Source organism: Phycomyces blakesleeanus (genome assembly GCF_001638985.1).
Source record: "Phycomyces blakesleeanus NRRL 1555(-) unplaced genomic scaffold PHYBLscaffold_41, whole genome shotgun sequence".
NCBI lineage: Eukaryota > Fungi > Mucoromycota > Mucoromycetes > Mucorales > Phycomycetaceae > Phycomyces > Phycomyces blakesleeanus.
In genome coordinates this window covers 207,176-221,789 of record NW_017265190.1, presented here as the reverse complement: position 1 = coordinate 221,789, position 14,614 = coordinate 207,176, and the positions used below count along the sequence as shown (strand labels likewise).

General features: G+C 34.9%; 3 protein-coding genes across 3 annotated transcripts; 1 reads left to right on the top strand and 2 right to left on the bottom strand.

The window, feature by feature from the left end:
* Positions 1-3,672: 3,672 nt before the first annotated feature.
* Positions 3,673-8,097, top strand: PHYBLDRAFT_175792 (hypothetical protein; the record flags this gene model as incomplete). The annotated part of the gene is made up of 15 exons (XM_018437578.1): positions 3,673-3,921; positions 4,335-4,391; positions 4,480-4,578; positions 4,651-4,717; positions 4,844-4,990; positions 5,235-5,344; positions 5,419-5,625; positions 5,771-6,256; positions 6,373-6,515; positions 6,620-6,875; positions 6,995-7,123; positions 7,196-7,345; positions 7,444-7,575; positions 7,649-7,813; positions 7,924-8,097. 15 exons carry the CDS (start codon positions 3,673-3,675, stop codon positions 8,095-8,097), a joined length of 2,571 nt encoding a protein of 856 aa, XP_018283869.1.
* Positions 8,098-8,622: 525 nt separating this feature from the next.
* Positions 8,623-11,242, bottom strand: PHYBLDRAFT_128821 (hypothetical protein). Its single transcript, XM_018429246.1, has 5 exons — positions 11,002-11,242; positions 10,708-10,870; positions 10,141-10,262; positions 9,312-9,957; positions 8,623-9,210 (listed from the first exon to the last, which is right to left on the bottom strand). Exons 2-5 carry the CDS (start codon positions 10,868-10,870, stop codon positions 8,978-8,980), a joined length of 1,164 nt encoding a protein of 387 aa, XP_018283868.1. The 5' UTR covers positions 11,002-11,242; the 3' UTR covers positions 8,623-8,977.
* A 792-nt stretch (positions 11,243-12,034) lies between these two features.
* PHYBLDRAFT_175790 (hypothetical protein) lies at positions 12,035-14,536 on the bottom strand (the record flags this gene model as incomplete). The annotated part of the gene is made up of 7 exons (XM_018437577.1): positions 12,035-12,067; positions 12,132-12,632; positions 12,720-12,836; positions 12,900-13,866; positions 13,994-14,221; positions 14,321-14,387; positions 14,464-14,536. The coding sequence occupies 7 exons, from the start codon at positions 14,534-14,536 to the stop codon at positions 12,035-12,037; spliced, it is 1,986 nt and encodes a 661-aa protein (XP_018283867.1).
* Positions 14,537-14,614: the final 78 nt, after the last annotated feature.

Genomic DNA, 14,614 nt, shown 5'->3' with positions numbered 1-14,614 from the left:
AGATATGTACATATCTGTATTATTTAGAAGATTCCTTTTTCTTTTTATCTTGCTTCTCTTATGTCAAGTATTTACTATAGGTATATGCCACTAAAATTCACTATGGCTACAGAAAATAAATAGATAAATAAATAAATAACTAAGAAATAAAGCTAGGGCACTATAAAATTAATAAATCAATGAAAGAAAGAAATAACATAGGACATTTCCAAGATATTTCCTTTCCTTTTCCATTTTATTTTATTTTATTTTTTAAAAAAAAAACAAGCAAACCAAAAGCTTGAATGTTTTGAATACACTGATTTCAATTGTTATAATGTATATGTAACAATAACCAATACGTCAGAAACCAAAAAAAAAAATGACATGCACAGTGACTCAATCACAACTTGGCTATGTCTTGAATATATCTTTTAATATTAACCTTGTCAAGTTACATTGCATGAATTTGCAAGCTAGACTTTAATAAAACCAGCCGAAAATTACCTGGTCAATTTTACTAATTTTTTTTCCGTTTTCTCAGTGCAAAACAAATATATATATGATCTTTTCCTACATCTAATGTCAATGCTCTTTAGATTTAACTCAAAGTAATAATAGCATTAATAATAACAGTAAATCTTTGTATACATTATAGACGGAATACACCTCCAAGTCCCTTTTTCCTTCTTGGTGTTCTATCGAAGTTTACAGAGTTAGAAAACCCAAGTAAACGGTGAAATCTGTAACAATTCTTGCTGCTAAAAAGTGTTACAATCTCTACTGCCAAAAGCTGCAAATATTTTACTAGTAAAAGTGCAAATAAGTAAGAGAATCTTCAGCAGCCAGATAGGTTTTATTTTATCTAAAATCAAATACTGTCACTTTTGCATAAAAAAGAAAAGCCAACCCACCCACCAGTTCAATTTATCTTTTTCTTTAAATAAATCTTGAGAACGCTTTCGTCAATGTGTCAGTCGATGAAGACGAAGCCAAAAATGTGATAGCACACAGATAGCCAATTCATTTTTTTTCTTCTTCTCAAAATCAGGAGAACTTACCACATTAGAGTCTGAGTCAAAGTCGACAAGAATTGTTGAAGGTACAACCAACAATTTGTGGTTCTTTTTACTGCTCATTTCTATAAGCCGTTATTCATTTTAAAAAAGGATATAAGAATATATATATATATATATATATATATTCAAAACATATAGGTCAGTTTATGATGCTATGCTTTATATAATGGTGTCCGAAATTTAACCGTCGCAGATGCTTTTACTGAATCTATCACAATACAATACAATTTGATAGCCACGTTTTGATATTCATTGGCATCTCTTTCCATTTTGCTTTTATTTTGACAAGTTCAAAATTTTTATTCTCGAAAAGACATTATCAATTACTAACAAAAGAAATTCTGAAGAAAATGTAGATGATCTTTTTAAAGGTAAAAGATAGCAACTGATTTAATCAAGACCATATTATTTATAACCATGTACCTTTTGTTATAGCTACAATGTGCGATGATTGCGGAAAAAGATGACACGAAAATAAAAGGTATTATAAATGCACATTTATAAAGAAACTTCAGTTGATGATGGTACACATTTAAACTTGTCTTTTCTATATAACTATTTTTCATGTTAATGGGTCTTTTTCTTTTTCATTACTACTATTGTTGGTTCGAATATCAAAAAAGATAAACCTAAAGTTAAATGAAGAAGAAAATTGGACACATATTCTTTATTGGCTCTTTGCAGACGCTGCCAACAAGAGGGCCACAGTACATCGCGATCTCACAAATGTCCTGATTATATACCTTAAGAGACCGAAAAGTCTACAAGCAATCTTAGATTTTCTTACAAAGCTTTCACGAGAAAACTCCCGTTGGATACTGCTGTCAATAATGAATACAAAGGGCTACTAAAAAAAATAAGATCATTATCACTTCAAATGATCTCCGTATTATCATATCCGGGGAAATGCTATTCATAAACAGCTACTGCTTGACATCGTCTCATTATTAAATACCTAACTCCATTTGATAGCAGACATTTTGGTACTCGGTGCGCCAACTTATCAACAGCAGAAAAGTAACAAAGAACGCTATTATACCACCGAGTCTTGTGTAATCCTTGGATACCTATAGATCTTCGGTTACAAATGCTGTATAGGACCAAACCCTACAAAAATGGGCTGGGCCTTTTTAGGAAGGACTTGGCGAGACTAAAAAATAACCAATATGGAACAAAAAAAATTATGTGGAAAGCTTTGAAGAAATGGGAGAGGAATGGTGGTCTTGTAACTGCTACAATAGATGAATGAAGCATCTCAAAGACGTGCAGCAATTTTCAAGCGAAGAATTTAGAATCTGAAAATCACACTAACGGCTACATTGTACTGGTCTGTAAAAAAAAACGAAATATATTGTGGCAGCGAGATGTTAATGCTGCAAAAAAAAATATTATGACAATTGTTTTGTCAACCTGGAGAGGAACCCATCGACTAACCGCTTTTCCAAAGATCTGATAAAGGCAAGCAAACAAGCGGCAGTCAACAACAGCAATAGAAATAACAATCCCACTACTGTAATGTAAACATTTTGTCACTTTGAGGCATTTGGATAATTACAGGTAAATATCTAAACATCAGTATGTTTTTCTGAAAACTAATTTCTCTATCCAAATTTCATTCTCGTTTCGTCCTCAAAAGGTAAGCATACTGTCTACAATTAAAATTTTATTCGTCTAAAACATTTCTTAATTTGTCTCAATCTCAAGTAGAATCACTGTAATTTGCGTGGTCAGACCATGCTACATATTTGTCATTTTTATTTTTAATTGTTGTCATAGTAACCGCTTTAGATTGCTGCCATAGTAACAGCCTTAATTTGTCACCTAGACATCTGGGTATATTAATCTGTATTAATCTTTTCTTCTTATATAAAGAAAAAGGTAGAGTCTGTGGGTAATGTATGTGGTGTGCGTATAATGCTGCGTGTCTGTTTGTGGCTGGGTGCCACAACGGGGTTTACATTAGATTTTTGGGATTGTTGTGTAACGTACAATAGCCATATATATATATATAAAAGAGTAATACCCCTCGTTTGTGAGAGAAGATTAATTGAGAACTGGAAAAAATAGGACCAACTTTCTTTTGTTCTTTCTCTCTCTTTCTTGTTTTCTTTCTGGGTTCTAGGTTCTGGGTTTTATTCCTCTTGCTCTTGCTTCGTATTGTCTATCTATCTCTCTACCAAAAAAAGAAAAAGAAAAGAAAAGAAACAAGACGATAGGAAGTCAGCCAAGGTGTAAGCCACACACTTGTTTCTTTCCAAAAAGTACAAGAAAGTAATCTTATTTATTTCTGTTTTGAAATACCCAATTAAAATATACACAAAAATAATTTTGATCCTTTTTGGCAGTGTGAAATCTTCAACACAAGAAAAATAAAATAAAATAAAAAGATCGACCATTTACAACGGTGACGTCGGCAAATTTATATGACATATCGATGCAACACAGCCTTTCTATCTCTTTTTTTTTTATTGGATATTTGTTCATCATAGCCTTGTGCCCTTTTTTTTTTTTAATAAAAAAAAGAGACTATTACTGTAAAATAAAAAATTAAGAAATAAAAAAAAAATATTAAATATATAAATAAAAAAAAAAATAAAAAAATAAAAATAAAAATATGGCTACGACCGAAGATAATAATAGGAAACGTCCTTCAGAGGTCGAAGATTCGACTACAACCACCACCACAACCAACACCACAAACACTACCAATACCAACACCAATACTACCAATACTGCTACTACTCGTCCTCCACCAAAAAAGCGATTCCTATCTTCAAGGTCAGCATCGCCATCGCATTCAAGTGATGGTACACCCTTGACATTGGATGACAATAGCCAAGAAGACACGATAGATACATTCAAGGTAATCTATCGAGATTAATCAAAAAGAAAATCACCGACACAAAAAACCCTTTCCCTTCCCCTTCTTTCTTTTTTTTAATATACATACATACATACATACACACACACATATGAGTGAGTAAGAGTGTAAATGTGTGTGATTGGGAATATATACATCATTACGCATTTGTACACAATGGGGAGTTTGACTAGTCGCAAACTTTGATAAAAAAGAAACACAATAAGATACGCGTACCCTTTGTATATTTCACAGGACAAAAAGAAAACAAAGCAAAACAAAAGACGTTTTCATTTCAATTCATTTCAATTCATTTCATTTTCTTTTACTTAGTAAAGTTTATATATATATATATATTATCAACTAACATTCCTTTCTTTAAAAACAACAAAATTTTGGTATTTGACTTTGCATAGGAACCATTAGAAGTCTATCGTCGCGATGCCATCATAAGACAATTGAAAGAATATAGGGTGTGTTACCAAAGAACAAAATAGATATATTATAAACAAAGAATGGCCGTAATTAAGCTTTGAATTAATATATAATTCTGTTAATTAGCGATCCTACAGACAATGGAAGAAGCGCGCCGATTTAGCAGAAGAAAGACGTCAAGATTGCGAAAGGCAATTACGAGTGTGGGATACTCAATTCAAACAAGTATGTTTTTTTTTGAAACAATAAATGGACCAGCTGGAATCAATTTTTTTTTATTCATTTGTTCAAAAACAGTTGCAAGCTTATATGCAAGGACGTATCTTGGACCATACACCTGAATATCACCCAAGTTTTATAAAAGGTTATTCAACAATAAGAATAATAAAAATTTGTTATTAACATATAAACTCTATTCTTTACATATTGTCTTTGATGGTGCTGATGATCAACAAATTAGATTCACTCTCTTTTGACATTTTATTACAAGATGACTGGGCTGTCAATATTACCACAACCATGGCCAATGCATTGAGACGAGGAGAACTCACAGAAGATTTGATGGGTGCTCTGTATAATTATTCTGTGCCATTTTCTACCAAACGAATGCATTTTCTTGGATTACTAGAACCATCAGGTAATTTTAAAACAAAAAAATACACAAATAACTTAAATATTAAAATATAGATTGTAAATTTTTTGTTGTTGTTGCTTTCAGCTTCATTTTATATTTTGTCTACACAAAATACAAAATACAAAATACACACTTCTCTCTCTCTCTCTCTCTCTATATATATATATTATATTTTCATTTTAAAAAAAAACAAACGAACAAACAATTCACCAAATGTCTGTTCTATCAACGAATTGATTAATTATAGGCGAAAATTCAGCATTAAGAAGCAAATACAAAAATGCACTTTCTTCATTCACGAGTAACCAAAGCACACTTCTTGATTCCATTAATCAGTACCGTTCATTCAATACAAAGGTTAATACATCAATTATAACACTAACAAAGAAGTGTGAATAATCTATCTGTCTATTAACCACAATAACCACCAGTTTATTCTTTTGACGGAAGAACTACGACTTTTAACAAACAGACTCGAACTTGCCGAAAGCCTTTTACAAGAAACTCGACTCAAGCTCTCAAAAGCAAATGACAAATTAGCAGCAGAAAAAGAAACGTCAGCCAACTTTTCTAATCCTACTCAACCAAGGGATACATCAGATGCCAAAGATACCGCTTCTGAAGGAACCACCCCTCCCGTAAGTTCTTTTTTTTTTAAAACCCCCCCCCCCCCATTTTACTTTGTTTATCACTACATCCTAAGAAGAATTGAATTGAACTGAACGGCATTGACTCATATATATATATATATATATATATGTATGTATATTTATTTGATAATAGCAAATTCTTGAAACCCAACAAGACCCATTGATTTGTGCACAACAAACATTGGAAAAACAATTGAGAGAGATAGAGGAAATGAAGGACCAGAGAATAGAGTTGAAGCAGCAATTGTTTCAACTCGAGGTGGATTATGTAGTCTTACCAGAAACACGGATCTACAAAGACCCTCTGTGTCGCCAAGCCCTGCAGACGTACGATTACCAACGCGACAAAAACGATCATCTCACAAACGTCTGCCAAAAACTCCAAAAGGAACTCGAGGATTCGCAGAGCACCCGGCGCCAGTTTCTTGAAGAACTTGACACAAAGCAAACCGGGCATATCAAGGGTCTCGAAGAACAGTTGCGAAAACTCGACGGAGACCTGACACGCATTCGTGGTCATCGAGACGCACTACAGAGTAATCTCGAAGAACGAAAGGCTAATACAGAGTTTGGCAGAGATTCTATATCAGAGTTACGTGTTATTGGTGATGTTCGCAAGGTAATATATATATATGTATATTTGTGTAATTAGAAAAATGGCTCAAAAAAGAAAGACAAGAATCAAATGTTTGATACTTATTATTTTATATTGATTGATTTTTTTATTTATATTAGGAACAAGTGTTTTCTTTGGGTGTAGAATTATCAAGACTACGACTCAAAGGAGCTGCCAAGTCTGGATCACACGATCTATACAAATTCATGATGGCAATTGATGAAAAAAAGCGAACAAGAGAAGTCCTCGAGAAAGAATTAAGGTAAATTTTGATTCAGTAATTATATATACATACATATATATATATGTTTATCTTTAAATTATACTATAAATCATTACTTACTGGAATATTGTGATATTGTGTAGGGAAGCAGATACAAAGATTCAGGCCACAAGAGCACGTTATTTGGATCCAGAAGCTTTGGCTATTTTGGATGATGAATTTACTTTGATTACAAAGATTAAGCATGTGCGCGAACAATTGGATGTATTTAAAGAAACGTATGGCTTTGAGGCCACACACACGGACGAAAAGGCTATTTTAGATATCTTGCAGGCCAAGGTCAAATCAGAGCAAGCTTCAATTATAGAAGCACGCCAAAAGATGGAAGCTTTAGAATCGGTAAGCTACATACACAAAGCAAAGAAAAGCTGACAATTTCTTCTTCTTATCTGTAATTGTAATTTGATCATGGTAATAACAATAATTATAAATGCCAATATGAATTTTAATTTTAATAGACTGAACATCAACTACTAAGTGAGATTCAGAGCGTTACAATGGCTTTTGGTGAACTTGAAGAAAGTAACCTAGCAAAGATCCATGAATTAGCAGTAATGGAAGATGAGGTTACGGTACTACAAGGAGAGGTAAAAGGACAAAATAATAATAATAATAATAATAATAAATGATGCAATATTTAATGTTTTTATTCTTCTTAGAGAGTCAAATATAGCCAGACGTTTACAGCGCTTAATAAATCCAAAGATGCTCATGCAATGGTGGCCAATGCATTAAGCAAAAAGGTAGAAAAACAGCTGGCGTACATCAAGCAATTGAACGAACGAGAAAAGAATCTTGGAAATCAGATTGTAAGTGAATAGATTATTTAATTATCTTGAGAATTATCGTATATTAACAAAATAATAATAATAATAATAATAATAAATTAATATTGTATTAACAATAGACGACCCTTGATCGACAATCTGTTGCTAGTAGTGGAGCTGTAGAAATCTACCTTCAAAAAAGTTTGGAAATGAAGGCTTCTTTGGAAGAGCTCAAAGAAAAGATGTTGTTCGGAAAGGAAAAGATTGGAGAGGTAAAATAGATAAATAAATTAAATAGATAGATATTCAGACTTTTTGTGTAATTGAACGAATTGTGATTTGTAGCTGGAAAAATCTGTTTTGGAAAAAATCAAGATGATTGAAGAAGATGCACATTCTCGAATGCGACTCGAAGAAGGCTGCGAGCTCTTGAGGCGTAAGGTAGAAGCGACGACAAAGGTTGAGAAGCCAGTAGAGATGAAACTGAGGAAAGAAAAAGAAGAATACAGAGTGAGTTAATAACTGAACTTGGTTGATTTTATGTTATTTCTTATATGCATATGTAATATTATCAATACTGACATGTTTACTCACAATATCTTCTATCTTAATGTACGTAGTCATTGCTGAATTGTAGTTCTTGCCGTACTCGACTCAAATCGCATGTCCTGATGCGCTGTATGCACACGTTTTGTAAAGACTGTCTTGATATCCGTATCGAGACTCGACAAAGACGATGCCCAAGCTGTGGTGAATCTTTTGGCATTAATGACGTGAAACAATTTTATCTTTAGAAAGGCTATTACTATTATTCCTATTACTATTATTTTATATCGTTTCTAGAAAACCCCAAAAAAGCCTCCCCCTACCAAACCTGAAAAAAAAAGAAAGAAGCCTTTCATTTTCCCTCCTCTTCCTCCTCCTCCTTCTCTATTACCTACACTTCTTCCACTACCTCCACTTTCCTCCAATTTCCTTTTTCTTCCATTTACCTTTCTCTCCCCTTTCCTTCCACTTCCTTACTTAACCATCAATTGGCTGGCTAAGTCTTCTTCTTCTTTCTTTTTTTTTATACAAGAAAACGAAGGCTGGCCAGTGTATATAACATGTTCTAATTTCCTTAATGATGTATATACATTTCAAGTATCTTGTTCTTTTTGTTTGGTTTTGGTTTTTTTTTTTGGGTTTACTGCATTGTTACCTTTTTCTTTTGGATTGTGTGATAATAATAATAATAATAATAATAAATCCAAAGGTGGATAATACAACACACACACACAATGTATATGAAAAGAAGGATATAGAAAATATAGAAATATCATTATTTAATTGACTGATATTTTTTTTTGTTTTGGTTTGCCCATTTAAAAAATGGGTGGTAATTTTTGCTGGTAGTAAAAATGAGAAAGAAAGAAAGAAAAAAAAGGGTGAAGATGGACAAAGAAAATAATTTGGATAATAGGGTGAAAGGTGGGCTAAAACTTGCACTAAAATATTGTTTGGTTTGTTCTTCCAAAAATCTCCTATGGGTTTTTTTTAATGGTTTTTTTTTGAAAGGCGAGGGGAAGAGGGGGAATTTGAGGTAAAATAAGGTTGTAGGTAAGGTTATTTTGCTGTTCATTTTTTTTTGTTTAACTAGGTTTTTTGTTTTTTGGTTTGTTGCTTTTTTTTTATCTACATGACGACCTCGTCTTCTTCGAGAATATCCTCGTGCATAACACTTCTCAGACGACGTTCTTTTTCATTCTCGAGCTGGCCATACAATAAATACAAGGCACGTTCATTCGAGTCGGGAGTACCCTGGATTGTGAACATTCTCTCGCCGGTTTCGTCGTGGGGTACCTTGGCAATCGAGATCCGTGAACCCGACAAACGACGGATTTCAGAGATCTTTGAACCTCCCTTACCTAAGCACACAAATTAGAAAATAACCGTAAGTATCCCAATAGAGAATATATATATATATATATGTAAGGAAGTAAATAAAAAATAAAATAATTTTTTTTACCAATGATGCAGCCAACCATGTCACTGGGAATAGAAATGTGTTGAGTGCGAATAGAAGGATCATTGAGGAAGTTCTGGGAGGTGGCCGAGGGACGACGCTGGGTTTGGTAATCTGTGGGTGCAGAGCTAAAGTCCGAGCCGTTTCCAGTGCGAGTAATAGAGCTGCGACGATCAGGACCATTGGATCCACCGTTGGCAGAGTTTGTGGCAGAGTTGGCAACAGAAGACGAAAGGACCGAAGACGATACATTTCCGACACCAGCGCCGTTAGCACCAACAATGCTCATGCTGCCCTTGGTAGGGTTGTAGAGAATGGTACCATAGGCACGCTCCTTGTCTTCGATCAAACACTGTCCAATCTCAACAACCGCACGGCGGACTGAATCAACAGTACCTCTGACCTCCACAACACGCTCGGTGCTCTGAGGAAGAAGGGTCTTGGATGCAATCATACGCACACCTGAGGTATCCTGGATGTGCTTAATCTTGGCACCCTGGCGACCAATGACAGTGCCCATCAAGTTGTGGGAGATCAACAGGCGGATTGTTGCCACCAAGTCAACCATTGAGGTGCCTGTGGGTGTGGCAGGAGGGGTAGCAGGCGAGATTGGGTTGTCCAACAAAGTCTGGGCGATCAACGAATAGGCCTATATACAAAACATAGCAAAAATAAATAAATACAAAAATAATGACAATGGTATATATATATATTTAATTATCCCTACTATTGCTATTGCTATTGCTATTGCTAATAGCACTACATGTCGTAAGCTACGTATATATACACAAATGTGCATATGTGCATATAAATATTTATATATTGGGCTTACCTTTGCAACACCTTCCAAAGTACCGCTAACAGTCAATACACGATCATGGACACCTTGGACAACCTTGGATACGCCAGCCTTGACACCGGTAGAGTCTCTCAGCTCAGCCACATTTTTTCCAGCTACAGAAAAATAAAACAAAGACAAGCATTAGTAAGACTATTGATATCTTATTTTTTTTTATTGTTGTATTCATATTCGTCTTTATCTTCTTTATCTTCTTGTTCACCAAAGAAGTAGATGATGTTATTTTTTCGTATCCCCCCAAATCGCCACATCATTTCGTCCGCGTCGGAGGAACAAAGCGCGTCCTCATATTTTTTCCCCTCCCCCCAACACACACACATACACACACAAGACAACAAAAACAACAAAAACAACAACAACAATAGCAAGACTACAGTAACCATAATAACCATAGTAGCAATACCATTGGTAATAGTAGAAATCCCAGCCTTACTCACTTTCACTCTACTCTCTTTACACAAACCCACACTCGCACAAAGTCTCTCTCTCTCTCTCTCTCTCTCTACTTTTTAAATATATATGAATACGAATATATTTTACCTTTGCCAATAATCACACCGGCTTCCTTGGTCGAGACAAGAGCACGCAATGTTAATTGAGCATCGTCGTAATCGTACTGCTGGTCGCCATCGTTTTCTTGGCTAGCATTAGGAATAAAACGGTCATCGTAATGGTCAGAGCTTGAGTTGGAGGGTTGAGACATCTATAGATTGATGAGCATCTCGACTTTTTTTCTTTCTTTTTTTTTCTTCTTAATCAACATAAGAGATGTTGGTGTTGTTGATTTGGTGTAGATTTAATAATGTAGAAATAAAGATGATTCGAATAACTTACACTTTACAAAAGAAATTTGTTTGTTTTGAAGACAAAAACAAAAATACAAAGAAAAAAGAAGAAGAAAAGAGAAGAGGAGGGAGAGAAGAGAAGGAGGAGAGAGAGAGAGAGAAAAGAAGAAGAAGGAAAGGGATAGGAACGAAGAAAAGAGGTGAAGGGAGGAAAAGCGCGAGAGATGGAAGGGGAGAGGCGCGTAAAGTAGTAACTCAAAGAAGTCGAAAAAAATATAAGCACACAACAGACACACGCAATATAAGAGAAAGGCTCAAAAAAAAATTAAAAAAAAAAAAAAAAAAAAAAAAAAAACTTTTGTCAAAAATAAAAATAAAAAAATAAGGGGATCACAATACTTGAAATTTTTCATTAAGCGCGTAATGTTTTTTTTTATATTGTATTGTATTGTATTATAATATTACTATTAGTATTTTTTTGGTGGCAGCTAAAACCATCTGCGCTATTTTTGTTGAAAATAATAATAAATTGTCTTTGCGTCATTCATTCACTCAAAGTAAAAGTGTATGGATGCTATTTGAATCTCTGCCTATTTTTTTTATTTTTTATTTTATTTTTCACACACACACACAATTCAGACTATGAATTTATTTATTTTTTTCTTAAAAAATAAAAATAAAAAATATATTAGTATTTTACCAGACACCTGGTTTTATTATTTATTTTTATTTTAATATCTCTCGCTCTCCCGCTCTCTTTATTAAACTTTGAATTTATATACCATATTGTCTTTTGTATTATAAAAAAGATTTTATATAAAAATGGAATTTATTGCGATATTTTTTAATTAAAATAAATAAATATCGTAATAATAAACTCAGATATCGTATATATATATATATTGCTTACTCCTTTATAAATCTGATAATATGTAAAAGTGAATCTTAAAGAGGTGTAAATTATCTATATGGAAGTAAAGGTAATATTGTATGTATTTGTTAAAGAATGTATATAAATATATCTTATCGGCAATTCTTTTCTTTTTATCTAATAATTATATAGTCTAGCCAACCGACTATTATCAGCGTACATAGGCTTCGGTAGTATTCTTGTCCTAATCACAGTCAATTAGAAATAAGATAATTGAATAGTTAAGTTGATAAAATTGATAAGCTTACCATACAGTTTCGACAGTGAACCAACCATTCACCATCAGGTCCTTCGGTCACTTTAGCACCAGAGTCCATCTGTTTTCTACATCCAGCACACCTCAGACACTTCTTGTGCCATCGAGTAGCCCTAGGTCCAGGACTATCATCCATAATAGCAATACTCTGTCGACACCTTGGGCACATCCTCGATCCACCCAACTTTGGGAAAGCACGCGATTGACGCTGTCGGAATATTTCAGATGGACTATCCTCTTCCTCTGCCTCATCAAAACTAGTCTCTCTTGTGTTGGTCCGTACAAGAGGTGTCGAGAGCGATGCACGAGGACTAGAACGTCTATTGTTGTTAGTGTTACTATTCTGTTGGAGTCTTTGCTGTGCCCTGGCCGCCAATGCGCTCGATGATATCGTTCGTTTGCGTGCACAAGCTTCGCAGTGAAGACTGCCATTCATATCATAGAACGGTTGATCCGGAGGTAATACATTGTGACAGTCATGACATGTAAAGCACTAATATTTATATGTTGTATTAATAATCTACTCTACACAGTAAATATGACTATCACTATCACTATCATTATTATTACTGTTTTGTACCTGATGATGGAATAATTTTGTACCGTCTTTTAAGCATTGTTTGTCTTGGATAGGTAGCTCACATGCATGACATGTAAATAAAGGTTCTTCCTTTGGCTTTATAGTCACTCCTCGACACTACAAATAAATAAATAAATAAATAATGACTATTCCCTATTATGCTTTTGTTTTGTTTTTTACCTGAGGGTGATAAATGTCTGTGCCTTCCACAACTATTTCAGTGTCTGTAAAGTGGAGGTCACATCCTGCACATGTCAGGCAATCATAATGATACCATGCATCTCCTGTTGCCGTAGGTGCTTTGATACGCCGTCCTCGTAGTGTCTTGAGACACTTGAAACACACTCGCTTTTCCTTGGCTGGCTTTTTAGATGGTTTATTATTTTGAGTCACTTGCTTTGTACTACTGGATCTGATTGGCTCTATTTGGGACTCTTGTTGCTGCTGTTGTTGTTGATACTGCTTCTCGGAAAAATTACCATCATTTCCATATGAATGTCTTTTAGAAGGATCTTTCGTAGGTACTATAGAACGTGTTGCCAAAGGTGTGATGGACTGCTGCTGACGGGTTGGAGTGGAAGGATATCGCTTGGGTGGGGTAGGCGGTGGTTGGGGCTGTGATAGACTTGATATTAACAATGGCTGGTCTTCAGAAGATGCAATAAAGATTGGTTGCTGGTTCTTCTGCTGTTCCTGTAGCGATTTTTGGTACTGTTGAAACAGCTGTGATGTAATGGGCGGTCTAGTACCCGTAAATCCAACTGGTGATATTGCTCTCGTAGGACGTACACTTGAGGACAGAGACGACAGTGTTCCAAAGCTGGATAAATCATCTGACGGAGTTCTTATCCGAATACTATCAAACTGATCCCGGCTACTGACGGTCGAGGTAGGAGAGGTCTGGAGCTGAGGTAATGATGATTTCTCTAGAGGAGACATGAGAGGCGTCGAGGCGCTTGAACTAGGTCGAGAAGTCATCTCATCTTCTTTGCTACAGTTCTCACACAATGGCTGCTTGTATCTATCTACTTGGGTACAATCCTCAAGTAGTTTGTGACATCCTTGACAGCGGAAACAGCCTCGGTGCCAGAGCTGGTTCTGACTGTAGAATGCTTCTTCTTCAGAAACAGTTTCAGTACAGGAAACACTATAGATATAGATATGTAAATACATGTAAATATCTTTCTTTCCTTTACCACATTTACGTAGATATAGTTTATGTATTTTTTTTTATATTATTCTTTCTGTGCTTATAATCTTAAAGTGAATTTTACCATGCGTCTGGCGGGCGACATGTACCACAGTGTTGAACATTGCCGTTTAGAAATGCACTGTCGTACGAGAGTTGTTTTTTACATGTCACACATGTCTTGTGTAGTGGAAGTGAGGGACGTCGGTTGTTACTCGCAAGAACGGATGCTGTAAGGTAAGTAGAATCGCGCTTGGATCTTAGGGTACTAGCTGTGCTCCCAAATGGCTCACTGAGGATACTTTCGGCGTATCTTTGTTATTGTTATTGTTATTGTTATTGATATTATCATTTGAAGTGGATCCCGTTTATTTGGTTAGTTAAGATAGCTATACAGCGTATTCCTACTTACTGTGATTTCCACTTGTCCCCATTAGACACCCTCCTCTTTTCAGTAGTTAGACCAGTTGCAATGGATGCTGTTGATTACTAAGAGTCAATAACTCGGTTGTTTGGGTTTTATGTTTGCTTTCAGCCAGGAACCAACAAACTTACCAACTATTTTTCCACGACATTTCCCACATTTATCGCCGTGAGAGAGATTACCGCATCGAATACAATAGCCCATGTTGATCGATTGATTGATTGGTTGATTTTACAAGTGTTTAAAGAAATTATGTACGTCTGTGTGTATGTGTTACTTGTA

Excerpts from the sequence above, each read along its gene's own strand:
- PHYBLDRAFT_128821 (XM_018429246.1), bottom strand. The coding sequence starts at position 10,870 with ATGTCTCAACCCTCCAACTCAAGCTCTGACCATTACGATGACCGTTTT. Across the intron at positions 10,263-10,707 it reads CGGTGTGATTATTGGCAAAG|CTGGAAAAAATGTGGCTGAG; the intron begins GTAAAATATATT and ends ATTTTTCTGTAG. Across the intron at positions 9,211-9,311 it reads CATGGTTGGCTGCATCATTG|GTAAGGGAGGTTCAAAGATC; the intron begins GTAAAAAAAATT and ends TTGTGTGCTTAG.